At 33.3% G+C, this 21,952-nt stretch overlaps 1 protein-coding gene across 2 annotated transcripts in view; it reads right to left on the reverse strand.

Moving 5' to 3' along the window:
- KLHL1 (kelch like family member 1) overlaps positions 1 to 21,952 on the reverse strand; it is a 355,540-nt gene that overhangs the window by 144,349 nt on the left and 189,239 nt on the right. For both annotated transcript variants that reach the window (XM_077767989.1, XM_077767988.1), the window contains one exon: positions 13,005 to 13,217. In XM_077767989.1, the coding sequence (XP_077624115.1) occupies positions 13,005 to 13,217 (213 nt within the window). The remainder of the gene's footprint in view (positions 1 to 13,004; positions 13,218 to 21,952) is intronic.

A 21,952-nucleotide genomic window follows, 5' to 3' on the forward strand; every position in this document is an offset into this window, starting at 1 on the left:
AGTCATTAATGTTAAATTGCTCTTTTCGCGGGGGTACCTTTTTCATTTGCAGAGTCATTATAATAATAAAGTATTTTATTTATTTGATACTTTTGGAAACTAAAATTACAGTCATAGTCATTTCAATACATGTGTGATAAAATTGAATTCACTTGTGATTCTTTCACATAGCTTATAGTTTGCTTCCTTTCCTCATAGGAATGACTTAAATTATACAAGTTTGCAAAGTAATTTTAAATAGTTTATCTATTTTTTTAAGTCATAGGATTTTTGTCATTTAAAAGCTGTGAATGCTGACTATTAGGGAAAAAATGACTAATGGAAGGAATCTATATTTCATTAAAAGCCATTTATTTGATGAGCAAAAAGTTCTTCAAGTTTTTGTTTATTTCTTTGTTTTCTTTTAATACACATTGAATGACTAAAAGGCTCATGAGAGGTTTCAAACATCGTAAAAATTATTTTCTTTTCAGATGGGGAGGGATACATATCTTAATTCTCTATAAAACTACTTGTCAATTATTTATTGAGTAGGCATCAATTCTTAGGAAATGGAAACTTACTTTCATTCACACAATGTTACTGACAGAAAGAATATTTTTTTCCACATTTAAAGTTTTATTTATTTTTTTAAACCTTTTAAATTTATTAGTATTTTAAATTACATAGAAAACAAGATTTGTCATTGCCAAACCAGAAAGAATATTTCTATCTTCTTGCCCTGAGGTGAAACCTGAAGTCCAATGAAATTAAATAAACTTTCCATGATCAAACGCTGAATTAGTGTTAGACTCAAAAATAAGATGATATAAACATTCATTTATACCACTGCATCTGCTCACCTACCAAGATTGGTATGCACACATTTATGTTTTCACCTGTCCACAAAAAATAACTTTTCAATCCTCTTTTCTAAAGTTAACCTACCTGCTAATACATGAAATACTACTTACCCTAGCACATTTAAAGAAACTATTTCATCAGTTCTTCCTTCTGTCTTACATCATCAAATTTCCTTTTTGGAATCATACCTTGTAAGTATGCAAACATGCCTGAAAACTCTCCTTCAGTTTGGTGTTTATCAATTTATTTTATTTGTTTTGTTTATCAATTTATTGACCCTCAGTTCCAAAATGATCTTTTTCAGCTGTTTTGTGAAAATGGATGATGAAATGGCCTTTTAGGTTTTTGTTTGTTTGTTTTGGTTTTATTTCTTTGCCAGCTAGCACTACAGCAAGCTTTGTCACTGGAGGACACTGGAGAGACACCGTAGTGAGAAAAATTTTGCTTCCTGGTTTGAGTGTGCCTACTCAGCAGACTTCTGCAATGAATGTGGTTTCTCCAGTGCTTGCCTCCTGCAGAGCATGATGACCAGGAGAACCTAGAAAATTCCCCCAGAAGTCTCTTCAGGTGATTTTGCAGTAGGGTGTCTCTTTTGGGACACCTTGAGGGAAGATTTCTAGTAAGTTCTAAAGGACAGATTTCTAGAAAGTTCTTCCACTGCTCACTGCTATACCACAATGACTTGTCTGCCATTTAGTTAGCCATGGCTGTACCCTCTTCAAGGCGGTCTGGATCTTAGGTGGGGTGCTTCCTTGGGTGCTATATCTCAGCCCCAAGGTAGTAAGTAGCTGCTCCTTATATAAGAATACTTTGTTTTATAGTACTTTTATTTACTGTGCTTTGCAGATATTGTGTTTATCATAAATTAAAGATTTAAGACTTCACTGGAGGAAGTAACTAAACATGTAGTGGAAATAGCAATAGAACTAGAACTGGAAGTAAAGCCTGAAGATGTGACTTAATTTCTGAAACCTCATGATAAAAGTTGAATGGATGAGGGGTTGCTTCATATGGATAAACAAATGAAGTGGTTTCTTGAGATGGAATCTACTCCTGGTGAAGATGCTATAAAGACGGTTGAAATAAAGAATTTGGAATATTACATTAACTTTATTGAGAAAGCAGTGGCAGAGTTTCTGAGGATTAACTCCAGTTTTGAAAGGCCAGAAGTGCTTGCTGCAGAGAAATCATTTGTGAAAGGGAAAGTCAATCAATACAATAAACTTCGTTGTTGTCTTGTTTCAAGAAATTGCCACAGCCATCCCAGCCTTCAGCAACAACTACCCTGGTTAGTCATCAGCTATCAACATGAAGGCAAGACTCTCTACCATCAAAAAGATCATGACTCACTAAAAGCTCAAAGGAAGGTTATCAATTTTTAGCATAATTATTTTTTATGTTTTTTAAAATTTGTTTTTGAGTGACAGAGAGAGACAGAGCGAGCAGGGGAAGGGCAGAGAGAGAGGGAGATACAGAATCCGAAGACAGGTTTCAGGCTCTGAGCTAGCTGTCAGGACAGAGCCTGACCAGGGCTCAAACACAGGAACCGTGAGATCATGACCTGAGCCGAAGTTGGATGCTTAACCGACTGAGCCACCCAGGTGCCCCTTAACATAAGTATTTATATTGTTTTTCTTAGACATAATTCTATTGAACACTTAATGGACTTTACCTTTATAAATGAAAACATAACTTTTATATACACCAGGAACCCAAAAATTTCACTGGACTTGCTTTACTATGATATTCACTTTATTACAGTGGTCTAGACCTAAAACAACAGTATCTCTGAAGTATGCCTTGGAAATCAGCTACTTATATATTCTTTAGAGTTTCTTTAACTTCTAAGTTTCTAATCCTTCCTTACTCCAAGTCCTTGTTATAGTTAATGCTTCATTAAATAAACTTTCCATGTTAAAATTTCACTGTTTTTGTTTCTCTTCATTGAATCTAGGCTGATAAACCCAGCCACCTACAGACTAATTTTTCTGTTCAGTTTTCCAGTTTTAAACATTCTGTGTATTTACTATTTTGAATTCCAGTTTTACCACATTTGCTTAGCTTTATTCCACAGAAATTAATCTTGTCAAAGTTACCAATGACTTCCATATCCTTAAACTTAAAAATCAATTATCGGGCATCATTCTATTTGATCTCTTAGCAGCATTTGGTACAGCTGATCACTCAGTCCTCTCTGATGGTTTATCTTCTGGAATTTCTGCCAGCAAAGCTCCCTTGTTTTATATTCTACTTGACTAGTGTCTTGGTTTCAGTTACTAGGTTCTTTCTTTTTATTTCTAATTTTGTAATGTTTCAATGTCCAGAACATCATTCCGAGCTCTCTGTCCTTATTTATCTATTCTGACTTCTTTGGTAATACCATCTCATATTATGGCTTTAAATTATATAAATATGCCAATAAGTTCCTAATTTATATCTCCTAGAGTACCTCCAAAACTGCTAAATGATGCATTCAACTGCCTACTCAATATTTCCACTTAAAGCCTTCATAGAAATCTTAAAGTCAGTATTCCATAATACCCTTCCTCACTGAGGCTCAAGCCAAAAATCCTGGGATCATCTCTGATTCCTCTCTTATCTCTTATTCTACCATCTAAATGGCTGTACTTATAAATATAACTAGAATGAGACCACTTCTCACTATCTTCATTGTTACTACCTTAGAATTCTTATCTGACCTCTTCTATTTCTGTCACCTCTTAACTGGTTTCCATTTTCTACTCTTGTTTTGCTGCAGTATACTCTCAATACAGCAACTAGATAGTCCATTTAATTGTGTACATTAAGGTTCTTTGCTGCTCAAAAATCTGCAATGGCTTCTATCACACTCGAAGGAGGTACCAAAGTCTTTGCATTGCTTACAAGTCATTCAATGATTTTGATCCTCACCTTCTCTAAATTCCTCCAACAACTCCCTCCTCCCCCCCCCCCCCCCNCACATAGGCTGTGTTGCTTTTCTTCAAAGAGTAACAAGCATAAATATTTTATAAAAACAGTGTGGAAAAGGGATGCAGAAACATATGTATTTTATCTGTATTTCAAATAAATTACTGATCAAAATAAAATAAACTTATAATTGGATCAAGGTAAATTTCTTCTACTATAGCTATACCTATGATATTTGCCCCCAAATTAAGAGTATTCTTTAGTCTAAGGATCCTATTTTAATCTCCAGATTTCATTTCTATAAACTTCAGTTACTAAAATATTAAAGTAGCTTCATGGGTTAATTGAGTCCCGTAAATCCTAAATTAAAATCATTGGAAGTGGTTTAATGATTCAAATCGCTTTTGCTTCATTACAAACATTCCACAATTTTTGTTAGTCCTCTTACAAATTTTTATATCCTTTAATTTTATCATTGTTATATAAAATAGGCATGAATAAAAAATGAAATTCTTTAATGTTTAATTGAGAAAAATAATTGTTCTTTCACTGTGTGTTCTCTTGGTAAATGTTATGTATATTATTTAATATGTACAAAAATGCTTATGAACTAACTTAAGCTCAGAATATTTTTTTTTCATGGAATAGACTTTGTTTTCTGATATATTATGCTAGCAATGTAAATAGGACAATATTTTCTTGTAGCCAACTTATTTTTAAATATATCATTAAATCAGAGGAATTCTAATGAATTTATGTTCTATGGATATATATAATAAAGCAAAGAGATGAGGGAGTATATCCTATTCAATTTGCTTTCCTATTGTCCATTCAGTAAAGGATTTTTAGTAAAGTCTGAATCAATGTGCTCTTTATGACTTTGTTCTTAGTACCCATTCTTAGCTCCACCATAACACACTGTTGTAGATTTCTCTCTCGTTTCAGATAAGTCATATATCAACATACGGTTATATGAAGCTAAAATTCCTAAGACCTAGAAAAACTTTTCATTTATTGACTCGGTGAATACTTTTTGAGTACTGATTATGCCAGGAATTTTGTGAACAAGAGCTTCCAATCTGGTTTTCTGAAAAATACATTTATAAGGAAAGAGATAAAAACAGACTAACACTCAAGAAAATAGTAGGTGAAAGTGCTGAGAACAGGACACATTTGATGTGGCATGTGATTAATGAGAAAGAGTAGGCCATGCTACAATGAAGGTAAACATCTTCTAGGCAGTAGAGGATCAGAAGGGGTGTGGTGGGAGGTTCATCCCAGCAGGTCGGAGTATGTCATCAATGGCATTGTAAAGAATTGTCAAGGTCTAGTAATAATAAAAGCAGACTGACTTTCTGCCATTTTACTATTGTCCTTAATTATCTATAAACTATGCCTCTCCTTTCATTGCTTGCACCTGAGATCTTCAGGTCACCACATTGCTCTTCCACTGTCAGGCCACTGCTTCTAGCCCCCAGTAGCAGCTGGCACCAATATGCTATAGAAGAAATAAACCTGACTTGTGCAAGAAACAGAAAGAATATCAGTGCACTTAGAGGATACTAAGTTCTGGGAAGAGATTAGGTCAGGGAATTTGTAATCATGTGATAGATGATGTAGACTTTGCAGGGCAAGGATATTATGATTTTGTCCTAAGGGTATAATCTTAAATTTGAGATTAATGTATTCATACTTCAAGATTTCTATTATTAGATAGAAATTACTGCCATAGTTAAACATAAATGTAATAACACGTAGGAGACCCTTCCAGTTTTACAGGAGAAAGATGGTGGTGGCTTATTTTAGGATGGGGCTGTAGAGAAGCCAAAAAAAAAAAAAAACCCAATAACAACAGATTATTAAGGATATAGTTTCCAATACACTCAAAAGGACTTCCTAAGGAAATGAATGTTAAGAATTAAAAGTGACTCTAGAATTTAAGTCTAAGCAACTAGATGGTTGGTAGTGCTATTTACTGAGAGTGAGGGAATGGGGGGAATGTCTTGGGATTTTCAAATCTTCCATTATGTGAAGTTTTGGATGGCTCTTGGATGTCTCATTAGAGATGTCAACTAGTTAACCGGGTATTTGAATCTATCTCTTGGGAAAAGTTTAGAGCTAAACATATAAACTTGGAGCTTATAATTGACTCCTATATAGTATTTACATGTACAGAAGTAAATGTTATTCTTTCTGCAGAGCACATGGTGTCCTGGGGCATTGCAACACCAGAGAGTAGAAAAAAATTAGGCATAACAATTGGGTAAGAGTAACTAGATCAATTTTGTCAAATGCTGCTGGAAAGCTAAGTATAAGATAGAACAAGGGAGATAGGCAGAATATTACAGCATGGAGGTTTGGGGTGACTTTAAATTGTACAAAGGATTGATTATAGTGCATTGAAAAGAGAATAATGATTATTAATAACTAGATTTATTATAACTGTAAATAATAATTATATGTTTGCTTGAAAGGGAAACTGATTTGGAACAGTAGGTAGGAATATGTGGAGTTTTGTTTTAATATGTCTGAAACAACAAATCTTCATGAATTAATATCTATGATCCAATATGGAACACATCAATAATATAAAATATAAAAGAGGTCACTGACGTAGAGAAATTTCAAAGGCAACAATGATGGGATACATACCACAAGCATGGGGATCAGCCCTTGACAAAAGCAGAGATGCTTTCAGCACTTTAGCAAGAAAATAGTCTTTCAGATTACATTCCAATTTCTCTACTCTGTACCGAGGAGAATAACGTACTCTGAGTTTGTGCTTGTGAATATCTTTTTTTGGTTTGTTTTTATAACTCAGTGACAAAAATTGACAAAATAAAAAGCTTTTGTATTTTCTTAATGCTGTAACTTGAACAGCATTAATGATAAATGATCATGAAACTAAATCATATTTAAAGTAAATCTGTAATATTTTAGAAGTATATATTGCCTTCATTTCTGTTTCAAAGGCACTGTTTCTCAAGTTTCTTTTAGAGAAGAATAATATAATTCCACACTTTAAAAAACTATTACAGTCTAGCTTTGTGGAGAAGACTATTTCTTTGATCATTAATTAATCAGACAACAAGCAGGTAAGAGAAAAAACAAAACCAAAAACAAAACAGAATAAAAAAGCTGAAGTGTAACAAAGACTGATAATGCACTGTTAATGTGTTTAATTAATTCCTTTTGCCTTACTTGTTTGTGAGAGTTAAAAATTTTTCTTTTTCCTTTGTAAAAATAAGATGTAAAATACACTAAATACTGAACATTTATGCTAACAAACTTGGAAGATTGTTGAAGTATCTGGGAGTAGTTTATCTATGCTTCTTTGGAGAAGTAAAACCAAACAAAACATATAAATTACTCAGGAGTATCATCTACTTTGTATATCTTACATTGTGATTTATGAATGCTCTTTTTATATTGATTTGTTCTTTGTCATTTTGCTTGCTTTTCATTAGCTTTTTTAGTGGTGGCTATAATTTTTATGGACACAGAGTCTATGTCAGTGGTATCTGATCAGCTATCATTTTTCCAATAGAGTAAAAAAATATTGATGACCTCTCCCTTCTCATATGGCTGTTATCATTTAAAGAATATTTTGGAATAAATTAATAACAGCTTTGCATAGAAATAATTCATTCTTATAAAATAGAAGCAGTATCTGTCTCCTTAAGATACACTCTTGAATTTCCTTGTTATTTTGTTATTTTTTATTATTAAAGTAAACCATTTTCCTCTAAGCTTAGGCAATAATTTGTTATTCCATTGCATAGGGTTTTTTCTTTCTTTCACATTTTGCTACCGAAATGTAAACACACACACACACACACACACACTGATACTATTTATTTTATGAGTCAGCAGTTGTTCTAGTTTGCAAGTTATAAGAAATCGTTATACTTGTTATCTCAACAGAGAAACAATACCAATTCCAAATAGGAAACATAGTTTATTTGTATATTTCTAGCCTTCTAAATAATCTCTGACTGTGATAAAACTGAGTTTTCCTGAAGATATTTTGGCTTGAGATTATATAGAATTGCAATTCTTTGATTTTTAGAATAGCATGCTTCAACTTTCCAAATCAATCATTAGAGGAGAACACACCAAAAATTGGATAGTTATGTTTACTTTTAAAATAAGTATATAAGAAATAAATATGTACATATTACAAGGGTATATCTTATGAAATCATACAAATGAGTGGAAGCAATAATCTCATAATGTTAAAACATGTTATTGTAGAGCAACATATTCTTTTGCTGCATCTTTATGAAAGAAAATATAGAAAAAATAGTAAATCAAATTGTATACACACACACATACACACTCACTTTCTTTTCCATATTTTCTCCAATTCTGTTGAAATTTGTAAATCTCTGGGTATTTAAGAAAAATACAGAAATGATTATGCAAAATTCTATTTCTCACTTATTACAAAATATAATGTAAAAATAGAAGTCACTCACTATTAATTACTCAATTGTGTATTTCTTTCATTTTGCCTTTTCCTCAGTTCCTATCTATAGCAAAGCCAACTGGATTTATTGCAGTATTAACTATTATATTTCAATACAAGATAAAAATGGATAAAATGAACATTTCACTTCTGAGTCTTTTTATGTCTCTTCTCCTATTCTCTTCTGAAGCTAATGGTGTCTAACTAAAATGCATACCGAACATACTTCATTATATTTTTGTACACCAAATTAACATAATATATACTCTATAATAACATACATTAATTTATAAATAAAATAGAATATCAGAATAGATTTTCTCTTGTGAACTTAAGAAATAACTAAACACAGATACACATGATGGGTCTAGTAATAAAAAAAAAAACAAAACTATGAGAATGCAGATTGTGATAAATAATTAACTTAAAATCCACCTAACTCAGTTTGGTCAATTGGCTCACAACTATAAGAGAAGACTATTACTGTAATAATAACCTAGATTTATTCTTTGACAGCCATCAGTCTTTTAACATATTTTCTTTGTTGATGAAGTCTCTCTCAATGTCTTTATTTTTACCTTTTGTTTAGGCTTTAGAAATTTTTCCATACACTTACTAAATAGAAACTAGAAACTCAAGGCTGAAAAAGTACTTAGTTATTCAGTTTAACTTTATCCCCAAAGCATATATTTTTCTTTCTTTCTTTCTTCCTTCCTTCCTTCTTTCCTTCCTTCCTTCCTTCCTTCCTTCCTTGTTTTAAACATCTCTAAATCTCATCTTTTCCTACTCTTTCCTTGGTCAGTACTTGTTATGTTTTGCTTGACAATATTATATGCAGCCCCCAACTGAGCACTGTTCTCTTACTGACCAGAAATGTGTCATTTACATCAAAGAATTATCTTACAGATTCTTCACTCAGGTCTCCTTCCAAAATTAGTCCATGAACTCTTTCCCTTTGAAAATAAATCCTTACCTCACTTGAAAAATGTATATTTTCCCTCTTTTAAANATTGCATTTTATATAACTATATAATTTTATATATTTGTATAATTTATATTTATATAAATTATGTATATAGTAAACATATGTATATGTTATTATATAGCTATATATTAAATATTAATATAAATATTAAATATACTAGAGAGAGGGAGGAGGGAAGAGAGGAGAGTGTTGGTATATAAGCAATACACAGTAGGGGTAAAACATATATTTAATGGCTCCAAAATCAAGAAAAATTGTTTCCTGATCATCATAATAGCTTTTCTTAAAGACCCTAAGATGCTTAGTTGCTTTGAAATTTCAATTCAAAGACTACAAAATCCTAGATTTGATTAAACTTTTTTTTTAAAACTCTGTTGGACATTGAGTTAAATATGAAGCCAAGTAAAAAAGTAAATACTGCACTCATTTCCCCTCAGTGGAGTAAGAACCCCATTAGTATCAGATACGTCCAGAGCACAGTCTGAGCTTGACAACTCTGTAGAAAGATCGCTATCATGCTCATTCTCAATTTCTTCATTTGTCAAATGGTAATAATATCTGCTACATGGGATAATGTAGAAATTAAATGAGATAAAGTAAATTATGTTTGGTAACTAAAGAAAGAAATGAAAGCACATTATTTTCTATTCCCCTGCTCTTCTTCGTTCACCAGTCTTTTTATAGGAAGCTTCAAAACTGCTGTCTTCAGGCCATTTTTTTAATGGTCTTCCATTTTTGAAAGCAAACAAGGAAGCAACATACAATCAGAGTAGAAATACATCACAGCTCAGATTTTCAAGANGAGTTGCAAGAAGTCTCGATTTTCCACTAGCTCTATGACCTTTGAAAGAGTCACTTAACCTCTTTGAACCCGTTTTCCATCTGTACTATATAATTAATAGTATCTACCTTACAGTCGTATATTTAAGGTTAGAAGTATATGGAAAATTCTTACAATGACATGTAATTCAGTAATATTAGTTAAGAAGTGATAGCTCCTCCTACTCCAAAAACATTTTATGGAAAGAAAAGGTGTGTTACTCTTTCTTCTTGCATACCTAGTTTGAATTACATACAAAGTTATGTTTGGAATGGTCGTAATGAGAAATGAGGACTAGAGAATATATATATGCTATACTTATGCCTATTAGACACTGTACTAAGAGTACACTTAAAAGTCTTTTACTCGAAAGTTATACCTATATATGTATATATATCAGTTATATATTATATATATATAATTTTATAATGTTAATAGTGTTGCTTAGTAAAATGAATCAGCGGAAACAATAAGAATTAAACCACTAATTGTAATGTGTAACCTTAGGAACAAATAAGCCAATAAAATGTACATGTCTATTCTGATGGACTAGTATAGACAGATACACAGGTAAAAGCATCTCCCATTTTTGGTGACAGAAAATTGGGAGGAGAGAGTGTGAAGAAAAGACATATCATGAAAAGATTGAGCCCTAGTCACATTCTTACCCTCCTCTGTAATGTGTTCTGGTATTTATGTGTGGTTTGTTGTTGTTGTTGTTGTTGTTGTTGTTGTTGTAAGCGAATTTTACTATTTAAAATGATTTTTGACCACTGGTTTTACTCAAAGCTCCCCATATTTCAACAAACAGTTGCACTGGGTGGGCAGGGACAAAAGTACCAATTGCCACAGCATCTATCACTGGTTAACGGTGTGGGAGCCCGAAAGTGACCACGAGAAAGAGTGGTTAGGGAAGCGGGGATGTGCCTGCAAACGGGACTCTCTGCTTGGGCAGATCATGCCTGCAAACAGGATGTTCTGCCAAGAGGCCTGCACACAACATCCAAGGTTAATGATCTGCTTGCATACGAGGGAACGTGCCCTCCTTAGAAATAAGGAGGAGGCTGGAATTGTGGGCAGAGCTCTTAGTAAACATGCTGTGGTCGCTTCCTCCCTTTGCTCCCCCCAACCCCGTCCTTCGAATGTGCTTGGCTCTTTGTCCTTATTTGGTAAAAGAATGCATTTCGTAGATTTCAGTATGTATCCAGCTACTGGGGTATAAAAATAAACCGCAAGGGGGCTTGTGGAGAGTTTTCTCCCTCCGGCCGGAGTTGTGTCTTTGTCTGTCTTTCGTGTGTCTTGTCTTTGTGTCATTTCGTCCGCAACAAACAGCTATCTATCTATCGTTGGCTAATAGTGATCATTGACCATTTCTGTTCTGAGAGAAGATTCCCAGGCTCTAAGAATATCTGGCATCAGAACCTAGGATGGAAGACTCAGAAAAATCCAGTGCTTCGCTTCACGATTTATTCTTTGTTTAGTTATCTAAATGCATTTGCCTCCCTTTTAAAAATCCTGGTATTAAGATAATCTTCTACAATTTGCTTAGGCAGGATTTCCATAAATTCTTTTACTCTGTGTTTCATCTGTTTCAGCAGCCAGCTGAAAAAGTTTCATTTCTTATCCCAGTTGTGGCATAGTGCTGTTGTTTTCTTCTCTCCAATCTAAATATACGACCGTACCTCTCACTTTACTTATTAGCATGTTACACTTGGCCTGTCATTCTTTCCCAGCGCCCTATTCCCTATATTACATTCTTAACAATATATGTACTAATGAAAGTGTTGATGGTTTTATGGATCCAAAAGAAGGATCAGGTGAATGTTAAGGCCCCCCACAGCTACCAGAAAAAAAAAATGTATACACACACAGTTTTATCTAACATTGAGGAGGTAAGAGCTACCTTCAAGCTTACTTTTGGATAGCCTGAAGCCAGAAACCCCAGGTTAACATTGCTGCACAGAGATAATTTTGCAACATTACAAATTAGTTTAAAGCACAAGTCTCCAAATCAGAGAAAAATAGTTACTATTCTCCTTACAAACTGAATAAACTCGTTCATATCGTTTCACCTGTGTCCTACATAACTCACCAATAAAATGAGGCCGTTGGTTCACTTGGTGTATGGATTCTCCTTGGCTCCAATTACTAAAGATTCCATTAGCCCAACTGCCAAATGCTGTTACTTCATAAGTATGCACCTCTTCAATATATGTCTTATCGATTTATAGAGGTTTAGCATATTGAGCCTTAAAATCTACTTCAAGGATGTATTTTCATCAGAGAATGATCATATTATTGCAACTTAGGATAAATAAATAGACTAGATAGAAGATAGATAGATAGATAGATAGATAGATAGATAGATGACAGATAGATCTTCATAATAGGGAATTAATTGCAAAGATTTAAAAATCTTCTAGATACTGTATTTAGATTAAGTACTTTATGTGTATTATCTAATTTGATCCTCTCAAAACTTTTGTGTGGTAGCACAATTTTATTCTATAGATAAAATAATCAAATACTAGAGAAATTAAGTGACATTTTCATAGTTATATGAACATGAATAAATATGAGGCAGAGATGGGATTCAGTCATATCACCATCATTTTCCATCACCAAATTTTCCTAAAAAGAGTATTTGGTTAAAAGTAAAAACAAAATCATGTGGAATAATAATAAATGGGTTGTGATGTTGGTTTTTTCTTAAATAATTGAACAGTTGTATGAAAATGGTAATGGAGGGAAATTAAACTTACTGTGGGAAATGGTTGGACTTTCTGCCGTCAAGTGTGTGTTTGTGTGTGTATATGCATTTTCCATAATACATATTAATTGAACATGACTATTTTACCAAATGCTTTATGGGTATTATTTTCTATTTTAAGTTATTATTACTTTATGTATATTTGATGTGACTTTTAACATAGGAGTTTTCAGTATATAGTAGCCATTAATACAGCATCGCATGCAATTACCTGTGGGGGAAGCAGTGGCAGTCTTATAAAGGCAAGAAGCATACTCAAGTCATTGCATCTCCTCTGCATGTCATACTTGACCCACATCATTAATGCATGGAAGATGGTTTCTTCATCAGGGACATTGACATCATCACTGGCCAGAAGTTTGTGGAGCTCCTCAGCTGGGAGCAGTAGGAACTCTTGATTTCTCATAACTTCCATTATGTTTTCCTGCAGGGAGAAAACATCTTGGCATAAATTTGGCTTCACTTTGATGTAGCTAGCAAAGCATCTCAGAAGGAAATGAGAAAAGTCGTCAATAACCTTTGTTCTCATTATAACATAATCCTTGAGACTTAATCCTTCAGAAACTAGAAGCTGTTAAAATGAAAGCATTGTAATTGTAATTGAAGTGTAAATGTATCAGAGAGAGCACAGATCTTGTAATAACAGGAGGATTATAATGTTGAGCTTTGTTACGCAGGCAGAATGTACTAAGTGATTAAATGTTCAAGTTTCAAGTGGACCTGCTATGTAAGATTTGGGGAATAATGAAGAGAATAGCATTTTGAATTTCTTAAAGCTTGACTACATATACGTGAATCAGAAAGTAGGAATGAAATTACATAGAGAGTGAGTGACAGTATAAGATGCATCATTGTTTACTTAGAAGTGGGAAAAAAAAAAAAGGATAAATAGGCCAGAGAAATCACAAAAGCACATATGTTCCACCCTTTTATTATCTCTCATTTCTCTCTCCTCTCACGACAATTTCTTTGGCTTAATTTAGATCCCCATTTATTTTGTTACAGATTGCTGCCATAACCTTCTAATTATTCTGCCTGACTCCATTTTTAGCTTTTTAACTGTATCCCCTATAATAATGATAGAATGTATCTAAAACAAATGGCATGCCTTTACTCTAAAGCTTTTGCTTGGTTTTATTTGGTCTACTTTTGCTTTCTGGTTCAAACTTCTGGGTTAAGCACACTAATTCTTTATGGTCTGACCTCTCTGATTCTAAGACTACATCGCTTCACCTTATTTGTGTTCCAGTCACAAAAATTACTTACTCTTCTTTCAGTTTTCCATCCTGATTGACATGTCCTCCCTCCCTCCCTCCAGAGCCTTATAATGACTTCTATCCACCTTGCATTCCTAATTTCTGTCATTTTCAAGTTTCAATTCAAAAGCTGCTTGCTATCTATGGGCTTCACAAACTCTCCATCCATTCGCATTTGATCTGGCTGCCCCGTCCATCATGCCTGTGCACTGCATGGTATTTATATCTGAAACAGCAATTTCCAAACTGCGGCCTAATTTTTAGTGCACTTAGAGGGTCTCATCACAAACTGTAGTAAGCTCCTTGAGACAAACATCTTGATAATTAACCTTGTATATCTATATCCTGGAAAATAGCAGGTGAGCAGTATGTATTTATTGGATAGATGTGTTGATGATCTTTGTAGACAACAATAAAATCACTGTACAGAACAGTGCAGTTTTTTTTCAAACACATTTTTAAACAACTTGTCAAAAACTTTATATTTTAACAGAGAGCCCTTAGGGACTGATATATGGTTAGAGAAGACAGAGATCTGACCGGCTGCCTCTTCTGTTCCACTTCCTCCATGTCTCAACTCTAACAAGATATAACTAAGGATTCTCAAATCATAGTTTTAAAGCCACAGGTTTGGGGGAAATCTGAACACATGCTTATTTTAGGAAAAAATTTAAAAGAGATGGGACTAGATCTCTTCCCAAAAAGGCGTTATGACTGCTACAGCTGGGTAGGCAATTCAGCAAGTGCCCATTAATGTCAGAGCAGATCCAAACCTATTTTCTAAGACAGACCTAACCCACCTTATCCTTGGAACTGAACCTATGGCTTGAAATGCCTTCAGCTGTCACAAAAGAATGTCAACTTTTACTTTCATTCAAGTCATTTATCATATTTATGTATATTTAATTGGAATCACAGAATAGCTGATTTCCTGGAAAATTTTGTCCCCTGTGTTTCCTCTATGCCTAATATAGTACTATGTAAATTACAGATGTCCAGTACCTATTTACTGAATTAGCCTTAATTCCTAAAGAACTTGATAAAAACTAAGATCAAGATGTTTTTGAAATCTTTGAAAGATTTTTTTGTCCCTCTATTTTTCCAGTTACCGAAAAATCTATGCCTCTATTAAACTACACACAGAATTATATAGCTAAACCTTCAGTATGCAGTAAAGGGTACTGTAAAAAAGCAGTTCTATGAAACTCTTAGCGGTGTCTATCAAAGACATTGTTTAAGGCATATTTTGCTATATTTTACAGTGGCCTCTTTATGATGACCCTTGGGAGAAATTTCTTGCAGGTTTTGGTACCAGGAATAATTACACTTCTCCTGAGTACATCGGTTTGCTTTTATTATGGATGTTGTAAATTATGAAATTGAAAATATTTCTCTTTTTATTTGACTTTTAGAAAAGATAGAGTTAAAATGAAATCTATCTGATGGGAAGGCTATAGCCTTTTATACTTTGATTTTTTTTCAGATACTCCAATAGGTGTCATTTAACAACACTATAGCAGATATTTTTTCTTTTATTCCTGCAACTGATTTAGAATATTCTTATAATTTTATATCTTTGCAAGTCAGACTACATTTTTGGCAATAAGCCATGTTGTTTGTAAAAACTGCAGTAAATAAACTGGACATTAAGAGCTAGTAGCAGATATTATTGGATCTGTCACACTGTATATTATGCTGTTTACTATTTTTTCTTTATACATTTTAAGTTTCTAAAGTTCTCTTTGCTCTTTTTTTTTTTCTCCATCAAGTTCTCTTTTCATGATACCCTGCCCAATATTTTCCTGTTTTTTGGAATCTAGCTTCTGGAAATTGTTTTAAATTCATTATGCTCTATTCATTAAAGAAGAAGAAGAAAAAAATTTACACTAGTTTCCTTACATTGCTTGTGTACCTTAGTTAACTCCTCGTCTGAGAAGATCAAGTAGTGAGAGCCATCAAAATTCTTGGGCCTGTTTACCTTTTGTAAAATAACTTTACTTTAAATATATTCAATAATTCATTCTATATAGATTTATTGAACACCTAACATATGGTGCTGGATAATTGTAGTGAAGAGAACAAAATGATTTGCATCAAAAAGCTTACCACACATGGAACACCTATAAAATGTGCAGTGCTTAGAAAATGACTTGTCAGGCAGGTTTCTCAAATGGGCCTAGAATACAGGTAGAAGCATAAACTAGAAAATGGAAAATGGAAAGATACAGTATTACAACTAGGGGAAAGCATATAAACAAAGACATAATAGCAGGTAATATGGTTTAAAGTGCCATATTTGGCATGTCAATTTGATTGAGAATGAATGAGAAATAATACTGAAAGGGTACTTTAGACCATATAATGGAATAAATTTATTCTAAAATTTTGACAGTCTCTCCATTACATAGGAATATATATACACATATCTTTTATACATAGATTGAAATATTTATATAAAGGATGATTTTAGCACCAATTTAAGTTGCCACTACATTAGACACATATAATCTTTATTAATTACAACAAGTTATCTACTTTTCTTACTTCACAATTTTTACAATAATTTGGCTAGCTAGAAAAGTTACAATTTTGATTTACTCTGAACAGAATTTTTATTCTGTTTTATTTTCTGACCACTGTTATTTAATTATTTTGTAAATTTGACATAAATATTTTCAATATTAATTTTCTTTTCTCCCTTAATTATATTACTATATAACATCTTACATAAGATCTTATTATTAGTAATATATAAGTAAGTAGTAGTTAATCTGAAGTTCCAGTAGACATTACTGTTTCTACATCATGTTAAAAGTTAGCTAACAATTAAGTCAAAAAGAACATAAGTAATTTCATTCAATTATCATATTTTAGTTATTGATTTAGTTAAAAATATGAGTATTACATTGTAATAAAATATCATATTAATGTTCAAATAACTTTAACATAAACCTTACCATTGCTTACTTCATTAACAGCTATTAAGAATGTGTAGCACACTATATACATTGTACACTATTATGGATAACTCAAAGAAACCACTCTGGTATGCATGTCTACTGAATTAAAACCTGTTTTACTGTCTTGCACTTTGTGACCAAAGGTCAGTTAAAAGAACTTTTTTTTTATAGGTATTGATTTTTTAAATTTTTAATTTTTTTTAGAGAGAGAGAGAAGAGCACGGCCATGGGAGAGGAGCAGGGGGAGAGAGAGAATCTTAAGTAGGCTCTATGCCTGGTGCTCAGTGCAGAGCCTGATATGGATCTGATCCCACAACCCTGGGATAACCTCAGCTGAAATCAAGAGTTGGATACTAAACTGACTGAGCCACCCAGGCACCCCACTTAGAAGAACCTCCGAGTCACTCTTTTAAGCATTATGTTCTGATGGATAATCCTTTGCCAGACCACCATGGAATCTCTGGCTTGGTTCCAAATCACCAGAGCCTATGGAATTCATGATCCATCTCAAATGTTATTGGTTACAAAGACAAATTCTTAGGAGACTCATACTATCAAATAAATGAAAAACTGAAAGGTGAGCGTGAGAATTGGGTACATTCTCTGGCTGAGGCCTATTATATAGAAATGAAATTGTAAATGTTTGGTCTAAATTCCGAATTGAAGCAGGAATTACATCATACACCACCAGATTGAGTAAGACTTCATATCAACTTGAAACCTCATGTGAGGTTTGGAAATACGGGCATTGCAGACATAATTTGTTAAGCTAACATAAAGTCATACTGGATTAGAGTGGGTCTTAATCCAATTACTGTTGTGCTAAGAGACAGAAATAGACATACAGTGAAAACATCCTCATGAAGACAGAGATGATCCAGAGGGAAGAAGGCCATGCAAAGGTGGAGATAAAAATCATGCTGCCACTAGCCAAGGAATCCAAAGGATTGCTAGGAATCACCAGAAGTTGGGAAAGACAAAAAGGAATTTTTCCCTAAAACCTTCAGAGCATTGCTCTGCTGATCTCTTGATTTCAGACTTTTAGTCTATAACTAGAAGAGAATAAATTCTGTTGTTTTAGGCTACCCAGCTTTCAATATTTTATTACGGCAGTCCTAGAAAAATAATAAGTATCGTAAGAGAAAGTGAAAAAATAGTTATGTTAAAAACCCTTACATAAACCTAAGAAAGTATGATAATTATTTCCAATCTTTCAAAGTATAATTTCTAGGCTCTTTATTTTATAGAATGATGTCTTTAAGAAATATTAGGTTTCCAATGATCTAAAGGATTGACAGGGTCAAGAAAAAGTATTCTACTATCAGGATCTGGATCTTTCTCTCTCTTTCTTGTTCTCTCTCTCTCTCTCTCTCTCTTCCAATCTCCCTCTGTCCCTCTCTTTCTATTGCCTCTAGAAGTATTCTCTTCAAGTTATCAAGGGCTTCTTGCATTAGCTACCTTGAAGTTCCTATACTGATATACTGGTGTCAAGACCAAACCTTTCAAGTTAAAACCTTGACTTTTGATTACTTGGCTTGCCTGAATTTTTAATTTTTATAATTAAAGAATTTTTAAAATCAAATTAAATTTTAAATAAAATGTCAAAATCCCTGTATCTGATACTTTTAAATACTACATTAGAGTTCAAAGGGAATTGAGACTCATTAAGAGATAAAATAACACATTGTTATTTTACAGATGAGAATGTTGAGGCTGGAGAGGCTCATACACAGTCATGCCATCAGTCACGATAAGCCTGGGACTAAGGAACTCAGTTTCTTGTCCTATTATATTATCTGGGCTATCTATCCTTTGGCTAAGTTCTCCTTCTGCTGCTTCTTTGTTCTTCTAGTTTAGATTTCCTGTTTTACTTTCATCTATGCAACATGTGTGCACCTTGATTCTTAAATGCTCACCTGAACATTGTTTCCACCTCTTTCTTGATATATCTGAATTCCATGATGTGGCATGGATAATTATGGAGAGTCACATATTACTACTGACTTGGAAAGCTGGTTAGGATTTAGATCCCAGCCCTGCTATCCACTGGTTGTGTGATGAAAAAGTTGGATTCTTTGTGTGTAAATGGGATAAAAATGGTATCCACCATAAAGCACTGTTGTGAAGATTAAAGGTCAGGATTAAACTATGTTTACTTCTCTTAGAGAAGTATCTGATACTTAGCAAGTGTAATGTAATAATCAGCCATTACTATTCTCTATCTATGCCTACGCTTCACCTCAGCCTCCTACTGTTAGCTATATTGCCCACATTCACATTTCTTTATCTTCCCTATTTTCTTTACTGAGACTAAAACAGAAAAGTTCTGGCTCCTAGGGAATGCAGTTTCTAATGAGAAACAAAATATGATATTAAAAGTATTTTATGACAAGAGAAAAAATGGGGGACTTAATGGAGTCAAAGCTATGAAAATGAAAGTGAAGTAAATTAGGTCAAGAAGGAGCTTGATTTAGTAGATAAACACACCTTTTCTCTCTAGAATAGCAATTCTCTTTTTTATGTTTTGTTTTTTTTTTAATTTATTTTTGAGAGAGAGAGAGAGACAGCCTGAGCAGGAGAGGGACAGAAAGAGAGGGAGACACAAAATCCTAAGACAGGCTCCAGGCTCTGAGCTAGCTATCACCACTATCAGAGCCCGACGCAGGGCTCGAACCCACAAACTGTGAGATCATGACCTGAGCGGAAGCCGGACCCTTAACTGACTGAGCCACCCAGGCTCCCCAAGAATAGCAATTCTTAAGACAAGGAAATATTTCTCATAGAATCACAGATTCACAGAGCTCTAAGGACATGTTGCTGTCATGTGATCTAATTCTCATATCATCATCTAGCATGGGGAATTACTTTTTTTTTTTAATACTGTTTATTTTTGAAAGAGACAGAATATGAGCAGAAGAGGGGCAGAGAGAGGGAGGCAGAGAATCTGAAGTAAGCTTGAGGCTCCTAGCCGTCAGCACAGAGCCTGACATGGCCCTCAAACCCACAAGTGAGATCATGACCTGAGCCAAACTTGGACACTTAACCAACTGAGCCACCTTGGTGCCTCTAGCATTGGGACTTTCTGTGACCTCACATAATCTCAAACTGGAAACAATCTTTGAAGCTACTTAGTTTAATATATACTCTATATACTGGTCTGTCCACTGTTCACCCAGTGAAGATTTTCAGTGATTGGAAACCCAGTATCCTATAAGAAAACCCATGTCATTGCCGAATAGCTCTGGCAGAAAACTGCCCTCATATGGAAGTAAAATCCGCCTTCTTATAATATTCTTACATTAATTCCAAAGCAAATCTATTGTTTAGTCTATTGATCAGCTTTTCAAATATTGAGGATTTTATTTTTCTCTCTTATATTAAGACTTTTAAAGGCCATAGAATTGTCATTGTTAATCTTTCTAAAAGATCCTAATCTTCAAACCAGGAAGTGACGCTAGAGCAGAAGATACCATCTTTGCTAAATTTTCCTTGAAATACCTCCATTCTTTTCTTTATTCCTTCAGAAATGATAATAAATAAAACAAAAATGAAAATATTCTTATAGACTTTGTGTTGTTTATTTACATATAAGTTTTTAAACCTTCTCAAAGACATTTTCCAAATAACGGCAAAGTAAACAAATATTAAGCATCATTGCATAAAAATCTAATTTCAATCATATATATATGTATATGTATAGATGTGTTTATAATTAGTGTTATTCAAATAAAACAAGGAAAAGAAATATTCAAAGGGTTGTCAATGTACATAATAGACAAGTGTTTTTCTTACCAATTTTGTCAGTGCTTAGTAAATGACTATGGAATAGAATTCTTTAAGTATTTAAATTATATATCAAACCCTTTCTTAATAATAACAGTATACAGTAATGGCCACAGCTTTAACAGTTCTTCTGAGTTTTCCTTAGCTACAGATAAATTATCAAGATCTAAATTTGCCAAACTAAAGTGCATGTTTGCAATTTCATTACTAATTATTTTCCATCTATTAGGTGTGCTTATGTAATTGGTTGTAACCCCCCAAATATTAGAGTATCAATGTTAAATAGAAGCATTTTATAAAAATTCTAAACTTGTATCCATTATCAGAAATTATTCCTGATGGTCATCTTTCAAGATTATTGTATTGACAAAAGATAGTTTTGTTATTTTAAGTTCCTTAAAGTATAATGAGTCTATGACTAGAAATCTTTTCTGACAAAATATTGTTAAAGAGGTAAGATAACCTGGAAATTATAGTGGAACAAGCAACAATTATTCAACAAGGATTAGAGAACATCCCTTTCTAATATTCTCTAGTTAGGATTTCTCAGGTAAAGCATTTCATTATTTTAAGATATGTCCTCACCTTGAAAATGGGCTCTGTAACAACATGTATCTATAAATCTTTTCTGATTTCCTTTTGAGCACATTCATCTTAGAAGGAAATAATTCTTAAACTTTACAATGTTATACAAATGAAATGCAAGTATCTTCATGGGATTCTTTAACCATTGTAATAATTTGGTCTACTTTTGATACTGGAGATAAACTATTCAAAAACTTAAATATGTGATACATATTATATACTAATATGCAGGAGAAGGGAAAAGGGAGCATGTACAAATCACTTATAAACATCACTACCAATACCCCATTCAGCTAAACAGTTCTACTTCCTTGTATTTTTTTTATTTTCTTGTTTAACAGAAAAGTAACTAATTGTTCACAAACATATTAATTACTTTGCAAACTGTGTGATACTGTAATTATGCATGCATAAATTATCAGAGTAGTAGCATTAATTTTTCTAACTTAATATTAGGTACATTTACTTCTCGGTAGAGCCCAAAACTATCTTCCCCTGCTTCCTTCATAAATTGCTCTGCATCAGTATTTGCCAAGTTTCTTTTAGGTGTCTTACAGAAATCACTGAGAAGGGCA

The sequence above is a fragment of the Crocuta crocuta genome, unplaced genomic scaffold (assembly GCF_008692635.1).
Source record: "Crocuta crocuta isolate KB4526 unplaced genomic scaffold, BGI_CrCroc_1.0 scaffold115, whole genome shotgun sequence".
In the NCBI taxonomy this organism is placed as follows: Eukaryota; Metazoa; Chordata; class Mammalia; order Carnivora; family Hyaenidae; genus Crocuta; species Crocuta crocuta.